The sequence below is a fragment of the Fragaria vesca genome, linkage group LG2 (assembly GCF_000184155.1).
Source record: "Fragaria vesca subsp. vesca linkage group LG2, FraVesHawaii_1.0, whole genome shotgun sequence".
In the NCBI taxonomy this organism is placed as follows: Eukaryota; Viridiplantae; Streptophyta; class Magnoliopsida; order Rosales; family Rosaceae; genus Fragaria; species Fragaria vesca.
This window is the reverse complement of record NC_020492.1, coordinates 15,664,065-15,673,339: the sequence shown is the minus strand read 5'-3', so window position 1 is coordinate 15,673,339 and position 9,275 is coordinate 15,664,065. Positions and strand designations below refer to the sequence as shown.

At 38.4% G+C, this 9,275-nt stretch overlaps 1 protein-coding gene across 1 annotated transcript; it reads left to right on the top strand.

Annotated features, from left to right (window-relative positions):
• Positions 1-7,859: 7,859 nt before the first annotated feature.
• LOC101296825 lies at positions 7,860-8,946 on the top strand. Its single transcript, XM_004290549.1, has 3 exons — positions 7,860-8,087; positions 8,178-8,298; positions 8,623-8,946. The coding sequence occupies exons 1-3, from the start codon at positions 7,878-7,880 to the stop codon at positions 8,790-8,792; spliced, it is 501 nt and encodes a 166-aa protein (XP_004290597.1). The 5' UTR covers positions 7,860-7,877; the 3' UTR covers positions 8,793-8,946.
• Positions 8,947-9,275: the final 329 nt, after the last annotated feature.

Here is a 9,275-nt window from a genome sequence, read left to right as displayed (position 1 = left end):
AAAGATATCTGGGATATCTACCAAATGGAGAAGGAAAAGATTCGTGAGTTTCTGGCTAGGAACAATATGAGGGTGTCTCTTACCACCGATACCTGGACTTCGGTCCATAATATCAATTACCTGGTACTCACTACCCATTTCATAGATGACACTTGGACTTTGCATAAAAGAATCCTCAATTTTGCTGTTATTCCAGACCATAAGGGGAAGACCATTGGGACATTGGTAGAGTCTTGCTTGCTCGACTGGGGTATTGAGAGAGTTTTTAGCATTGTGGTTGATAATGCCTCAAGTAATCAAGTTGCACTTGATTACATTAAAGAGAAGATTGGCAATTGGAATTGTTTACTGCTAGGTGGGAGTTTTATGCATGTTAGGTGTTGCTGTCATGTGTTAAATTTGATTGTGAGGGATGGGATGGAGGAGCTTGATAACTCCATTGATGCGATTAGAAATGCTGTCAAGTACATAAGAAGTTCACCTGCTAGATTGGACAGGTTTCGGAAGTGTGCTATTAGAGAGAAGGTTGAACACAAAGGAGGTGTAGTGCCGCTGGATGTATGCACAAGGTGGAATTCCACCTATTTTATGTTGGATGTAGCTATTAAATATAGGAAGGCCTTCTCTAGGCTCGCAGATGAGGACCAACTGTATGATGCTTATTTTTCAAAGAAAGTTAGAGGGAAACAGAGGGTTGGACCACCTAAGAGGGAGGATTGGGAGAAAGCTGCGAGTTTGGTAAAGCATTTGAAAATCTTTTATGATGCAACCTTAAGTTTCAGTGGGACTAAGGTAGTTACTTCAAACCAACCCGTTCAATGGATTTGTACCATAGTCAATGAGTTAGAAAAATGCAAGACAAGTGCAAATCCTATGATGGTTAGCATGGCGTCCTCTATGAAGACAAAGTTTGACAAGTACTGGTTGAAGTTAGAGGACCTTAACACTGCTTTGCTGCTTGCTATTGTGCTGGATCCAAGATACAAATTATTGTGTCTTGAATTCTTTTTCTCGAAGCTGCATTCAGACAAAAATATGGTGAAAGTTATGGTCGATGAAGTGAAGAAGAACTTTCGGCAGCTTTATTTAGAGTATTGTGTGTCTGATCCTGCTGCTGCACAAGCCTCAAATGATTTGGCACAACCTCATGTTGATCCTACGGCTGAACAAGGAGAGGAGGACTCACATGCTGCATCAATGAGTCAGTTTTTGAAGCTCAGGCAACAAAAAGATGTGGTGGAGATACGGGACGAAGTCGACAAGTATTTTCTTGAAGCTTCTGAAGACCCTGCAAACAAAAACTTCCAGATTTTAACATGGTGGAAGGAGAATGTAGTTAGATATCCCATTCTGTCAAAGATTGCTAAGGACGTCTTTGCTGTTCCAGCTTCCACCGTGGCTTCGGAGTCTGCTTTCAGCCTTGGGAGTAGGGTTGTGGATCCTTTCAAAGCTTCCTTAACTCCTAGGATGGTTGAGGGGCTGGTTTGTCTCAGTGATTGGTTAAGGGGTGGAACTTTCAATGAGTACAAAGAGCCTACTAAGTTAGAGCTGGATCTTTATGTTGAGCTTGAGAAACTGGAATCAGGTAAATTCTTTTTCTTTGTCAATTACTGCTCAGTTTTTTATAAGGCTGTTTTCATCTTCTAATTTGGTCTTTTTTTGTTGTTGTTGGTAGAATCTGTGGTGACTCAGGTGGATGAAAGCTCTACTTAATGATGGGTCAAAAACTTCAAAGCTGGTTGTTGTTATTTTGTTGTCATCTGCAAATTTGCATATCTGTGTTTTATGTTTTTCTGAACTTTGTTAGTTTATTTTGGTTGGAACCACCTTCATCAGTTTATTTTTGTTGGATTTGTGACTTTTCTTTTATATTTCTGCGTTCTAGACTTTTGGAAAATGTTGCAGAGCTTTCAGATGAATACAAGTTTATACTTTCATGGGAAAGTTCTATGATTTCTGGAAAAAAAAATAGGGGCAGATTTGTGAAATAATAAAGCCCATTTAAAACCGGTGTTGGCCCGAAACCGACCCGGGCCGAAGTGAAATTTCGGTTGACCCGAATATTTCGGCCCAGTACTTTAAAAAACAGTTGTCGGCCCAAAAAACCTTAAAACCGGGTAATCCGGGTCGAATCCGGTTTTGGCCCAAAACCGACCCGGGCCGACCCGCGCCCAACCCTACCTATTAGAGGAGCCGATGCGCACAAAAAGGATAATTACACAATAAAAGGTATGACTCGTAGATCATGAGTTTTGGGCAAAAATCAATCACCAAATACTCTTAGATCATCATAGAGTCTAATAAAAAGAAAGGATTAATTTCAGTGTACCCCCATCAACTTTAGGTCGATCATCCTGTTAGTCCTTCTTCTTTCAATTTCATCAAAAACACCCCTCAACTCCCAATTTTCATCAACCGCGCATGTCCAAACCTCCAATCTCCATCTAATTCCTCTGTCAAGTGATGACTTGATATCAAGAAGAAAGAAAAAAGGAAAAATAGACAAATTGCATTCAATCCTATCAAAATCATTAAGGTTAGGGGGTTGTGATGGGAACGAAGATGTGTATCGATATGGGGGAAAAATGGTCTGAAATGTAACTTTCAGAATTTGACTTTCTTCTTCATATCAAGTCATCACTTGACAAATGAATTAGATGGAGATTGGAGGTTTGGATATACGCAGCTGATGGAAATTGGGAGTTGAGGGGTGTTTTTGATGAAATTGAAAGAAGAATGACTAACATGATGATCGACCTAAAGTTGATGGGGGTAAATTGAAATTAGTCCAAAAAGAAAATTGTGCGATGGTGCAAAGGTGAACGACAAATAAACAATTTTGGATTTCTAGGGTTTGATCGTTATCAACTCAAAGGTAGAGTCATGCTGATAACGTGTTGGAAAGTAAAAAAAAGATAGAGATTAGACACAGAGAGGATAGTTGGGAGGAGGTAGGAGTCATCTTATTCATTCTCATTAGCCTATTTATATACAGATAGAGTTTACATCAGAGTACATAATTAATGAGTAATTACGTGGACAACCACATATATTATAATATTTATAATAAATAGGATATGGTTTTTGGTCCTGAAGAAAAAAAAATTGTATTATGCAAAAACTTCTATATAACGGAAAATCAATAAAGGATAACAAGAGAATAAAGAGTAACACACATACAACCAAATAAATTCTTTGAATAACGTAAATTCATCCATCAAAAGTCAAATCTATCTATTAATCGCTTGCCTTATTTTCTTAATTTATGTTGCTATATAACCCGTGTCCCTACAAGTACTTCTCTTTTCTGTCAACATCAATGCGCATGTTCTGTAACAGTCACACATAATTATCATATAATGAGTCCTCTTTTGCCCATCGCAGTCCTTACTCTCGTCTTTCCTTTCCTCACAGCTGCGGTTTACCAAACTGATGCTTCTTGGATACCAGTTCCGGCCCTTAACGAGCCTCGAATAAAAGGGTATGCAAATTTTGCAGTTACCACATATAACAGTCAAACTCATTCAAATCTGGGCTGCCGTTTATCGAGCTCTTATCAAGGATGAATTTTGGACTGCAATGGACGGCAAAGAAAACCTTGGTTTCCTTTGTGAAGACCCAATAGTGAGTCGTAATATATAAGTTCATAACCTTTCTCCTGGTGGTGTCAAATCGATGACAAACACTGTATCTTATGTAATAACAAGTAATAAAATTTGAGTATTCATGCTTGTGATTGGTGATGCTCTAAAACTTATAGCTCTATGTATGTACGTGCTTGAAGTTTATATGCTCAGTAGTTATTCTACCTTACTAATGCGTTCTTAGATTATTTTCCCACAATAAAAAACGATCTGCACTTGTTAATACTCTACTGTACTAGCCTTCATGGACACGGTATGCGCTTGCATAGATTATTCGTGTTTATTATATATGTTGCTTGTTCTAAAAATAAATTAATAAAAATAAATATTTATGCATTCCCATTTTAATTTCCATAGAAATTATGATGCATGCGACAGCTCAAAACTTTCTACTCACAAACTGGCAAATACATGACTAGTTCCGGCCAGTCACTAAAACTCAATAAAATAGAAACTCTCAGGCTAAACTATATATAAATATATATGTGTATGTATTTACACTCGTCAAACTCCTTGTACAAATTCCATGAACAAAATAGAAAAATAGAAATTCATACAAGGCTACGACACTTGCGTCTAACACTCACGTCGCGCCATAATGGAATTTTTCCTCATTATGACCGAAGAGGACGGGTGTATATACGTGTGGACTCCCTATATGAAAACCTATATGAACCAGATAAGAAAGTAGTTTTCATATAGGGCTATGATGCTTGTGTCTAACACTCACGTCACGCCATAATGGAATTTTACCTCATTATGACGGACCAAGCACGTATGGCTAGCTAGCATTTATATACATACTATACTCAAAAATATCCAATATACATATCCGCCGAAAATCTCATTTTTGGTAACTCTCCAAAAGATGAAAATTGTCAAATATTAGAGAAAGCAATAAATTTCAGCAGAAGAATAACTTATCAACAATATAATGCATCGCATGGTTTTAAATTTAAAACAAAGTCCACTCACAAAATAGGCCTAAGCCTGATGTCGATGAAAGGCTTCTTCTGCTCGAGCTTCCTCACGTCCTATTCCAAATTTCCCAACTAAAAGTCCAATATTTATACAAAATAGGCAAAATTAAACGTGAGCCATAACCATGCTCATCATTGCCTAACTTCGATATTCCTAATTCGTAACGTTCCAAACTTCAATACCATAATCAGCAGCCTTATTATAACCTTCCACAGATTAAACAACTTTAATCCAACAGCCGGATTTTATCCTAATTTACTACCAATATACCAAACTTTGAAAAAATCTCAAACCTATCCAAAACTCTTCCAAAAATTCCAAACTTCACATCATAAAACTCCCCTTAAAATAACACAATTAAAATCATGAAAATCCCCCAAACAGCGGCGGCCGGAGGCTGACTCCGGCGTCCTCCAATGCCTACCAAATTTTGACAGCATCTTCCTCTCAACTCACTCTACAACTTTCCTAACTAGCACAAACACCAATTTCAAGCCTAACTTGACCAATCGAACGAAAACATTATAAAAAACCCTAGAACTTCAACTCCACATTTCTCCTTACTGAGCTCAAGAGAGGGTGAGACCTTTTGAGGGATTGCTGCACAGGAGGAGAGCTTCCTATTGAGCCAAGCAGCTCCGGCGATGGCAACCGGAGGAGGAAGTTCCGGCGACGGAGAGCTATGGACAGCCGGAGGTTTCGGGCGGAGAATCTCCCTCACAACGGCGCTAGGGAAACTCTCACCGGTCCAGGAAGGAAGCTGGGTCGAGGGACGACCGATCGGGACCAGTGCGGCGGTCTCAGGTGGCCGGACGACGGCGGACGGGCGAGAAGAAAATCCGGCAGGGAGAGGGCTCGGGGAGAAATCGGGAGAGAAGAGAGAGAAGTGAGGGGAGAGTTCTTTAGGCTTTCCAACCGGTTCCACCATGCCAAATCATTTAAAAGCCAACACTAAAAATTAACACCCAAAAATAATACCCTAATAAAATTTACCTTTTACTAGCTAAAATTACCATTTTTACCGTCGTCACATTTATCTCCTACGAATAATTCCTCCGAAATAATCGTCCCCCAAAACCCCTCTAGGGACCATTTAAACTAAAACTCGTTGACAAAGACGGTAAAACTCTTGTTAATACCAAGCTAATAAGGTAAAAATTTAAGAGTCGGGATGTGACAAGTGTCTTCTCGGCTCAACTTGTTTATTATTCGATGAACTCTAGAGATAACAAAAAATTTCTTCCTACATAAGCTCGTCCAAAGTTTGACCCCTCTTCATATAATTTCTAGCTACGCCACTGGTTTCTCCTAGTTGAACAAAAATTGATCGACATCTTGTACGATGGCGGTGAACGGAGCCGTGGCTTCTCTCTCATCATCAAAGGCGGCTTTGATGAGTCTTGAGAGGGGCAGCAAGTTACTCGATGACCCTGAGATGTTTTTGTGTGGACTATTTCTCACCAATCGTCAAGTGGTGGGGCGCAATCCTTGGCGGAGGCAATCTCTAGCATCTGGCGTCTGAAGGACAAGGTGGTGCTCCACTAGTGAGCTTATTTGACTGCAGTAAGGGTCACCTGTCGATCCGTTTGTTCGGTTGTTTGTAGTCTATAGTATCTGACGCAAAACGACCATCGATGTACGTGCCTTCTGGCCATGGATAAGTAATGAAATTATCTGGTTTTAAAAAAAATTAAAAATTCAAACAAGATTTTATAAGTATGTTGAATGACCAAAATAGACATATGTGACATTTAAGAAAATTTTAAAGAAATTAAAATATGAAAAACGTTAACGTACGGAAAGCCTTGTTTAGGAAACTAATAACTAATAAATTAAGAAAATAATTTTTTTGTTAGGAAGGTTTTGAGATTTGTTGAGATTCATTATTTGGGATTAACACCAATACATACCAAATATTGAAGTAACAGTACTATATGGCAACCAATCGACATTATGGCTAATTAGAAGCATTGAAGCTAGAGCGATATTTCAAGATAATTAGCAAATCAATTCACACGAAGCCGCAAGAGGAAAGAAACAACGGCGATAATTATTTGCGAGATTTAAATGAGTTTGAAGGCATTAAAGATGATATTGCACAATAAAGAGCAAATCAATCGCAACGGTGCCTTAAGAAGAAAGTAAATATGGTGCGATTATGGAATGAGCAATATGGAACATATCTTTTTTTCGGTTATTATGACCGGAATTCATTTATTTAGTTGTATTATCTTTCCTTAATTGTGTGTTTGTAATTGTATATAATCGACCCTCAACCTCATTGTAAAGGGTCCTCGACCAACACAACGCACTTCAATACAAACTCAATCAAACACTTCAAATTCTCTACAATATCGATTTTTTCGTTCTTGCTCTAGCCTAGTTATCTTCTTCTTTTTATCACTTTCTTTACATTTTGCGATATAGTTTCATGCAATTTACTCTTCCGCATCTTTAAACTTCATGCACCTTAATTCCTCGCAATCACTTTCCGCTCTTTAAATTTTATGTAATTTAGATTTTGTTCTCTTATTTTCCGCACTTTATTTCTCACAAACTTACATATAAAAATCACAAAAAAAGAAGCGACATTAGTGAAAACGCCGAAAGTCCTTGCAACAAAGGCTAGAGAACCCAAAGGCCGAGATGGTTTCTTCTTTGGCCTACAATCGCTTGGAAGAAGTCAGATTAGACACAATCTCTATCAAAACCTTGCTTAGCCAACATGCCGTGAGTTGGCACGTCCGCGCAATCAAGAAGGATCATTGTACCGTAAAATCCATTCACCTCTCTTTTAGCCCGATTCGATTTTTGAGGCAAACACACATGTGTGGGGGTGTGCTGAGATATAAATCCACATCGGGAATATGTGACTTTGGTTCGGGCCACTCCATCCATTGCTAATTGATTTTGGATGCAAACCCTATATTACTTTTAGAAGCTGCTGTCATTAAAAACACTAAAAATTAATATATTTTGTCTTAACACCACTTTTAAAATTAATATTTACCAAACATAAAACTATTTTTATTTACAGCTGATTATTTTCAAAGTCCAAAAACAACAATTTTAGTCTAAAATCACGACAAAACCGAACTAGCCCTAGTTTGACCATTCAAAAGGCCAGGAGGGACCAAACTCTAACAACTTTAAAATAATGTGTCAAAATAAAATTCATAAACCCAAAATTCTCCCATTTTTTGTTTTAAAATTTCCCCAAACTCTATGTAACATATGTGAATTGACTGAATTATGAGTCTCCGGCAGCGAGTGATGGAAGCCAAAGAGCCAACGACGATGATGTGCACACTTGTAGCAATAGACCACACTGACTTCTCCTACAGAGCATGCTCCCTCTGCGAGAGGACTCTCCCTGACAACCCATCTTCCCTTTGCAGATACTGCAAACCCTCCGCTTTCAACCCCCGCTTTCCTCGCACTAAACGCTTCTTTCGCGTTCTCGTCTGTTTCTCACTTTTCTTCACTTTCTGTTTGCATTCTTCATTTGGTTTTTATTTTTCAAGATTTTTGATAGTGTGTTGTTTTGGGCAGATGTCAGTTGCTTCGGATAGCAAGGTGTTCACTGTGATATGCTTTGATAGGGTGGCCAAGGTCCTCTTTGGTTGCTCTGCTGATGAGTTTTTCGACTTTGCGAAATTTCACCCGTTTGCTGGTATGGAACCTCAAATCTTCTGACTCATTACTCATTGTACATATGAAACTGTCTCAATGTATGACTATGACGCGCAACTTGAGTTCTTTTGCTTTTCTGATCAAATGGAATGTGCTATTCTCTTTAGAGGTTTAGGGGATGGTGAAAAACTGAATCAAGTATTGTCAATTTGGCTTATTGATCATCAGTACTTGAAGAAGTTTTGAATTGGAATTGAATCCTTTGCGGAATCTGTTTAAATTTCAACTGCTACGGCATACTAGTGGTTGTTGGGTTGCTCTATTAGTTATACTTGTCTTATGGCTTTTGGGGTGTTTGATGCAGCAACTAATGCTAGTAGAATTTTGGAGGGAGAGATGTTTAAGATGGCAATATCCAAACCGAAGAATGGTAATGCACAAAATCTGCGAGCAGTTCAAGTTGTACCATTGAGAACTGGTTTTCAGCCGGCAATTGTGACCTTAAGGGAATTGTATGGCGTAAGAAGCTCTTGACTGTTTTTGTTCATCTAGAGCATGCTAGGCACTTGCCATTTGCAAATGCTATTTCCTTTTGTCATCTTAAAACTTACATATGAATTATATATATGAATTGCACTGATGGTCTCAGTACAATTAATCTGTTTTATATCGCTACGCATTACTGCTCACATATCTGTTATAGTACTTTGATTGCCTGCATATTTACTGAGAAAAGTTAAACTAGTTTCTATCTTCACTGTTTAGGTGTATGTGACAATAATGCCAAAATGTCCTGGACTTTTGTTGAATGTAAACACTCTAGCACCCACAATACTGCAATATCCGGTAGAATGTTCTTATTCAATTCAACTGCAAATTGTTGGCTTAAAAAGCCTTACAAGGGAAGAGATAAAACAAATAACACCCCACGTTTGACACTAACTAAACAACGTGGACATGGACTAGAATAATTCAAACCTACCGCACTTTCATAGTAAATAAATTATTAACTGCATT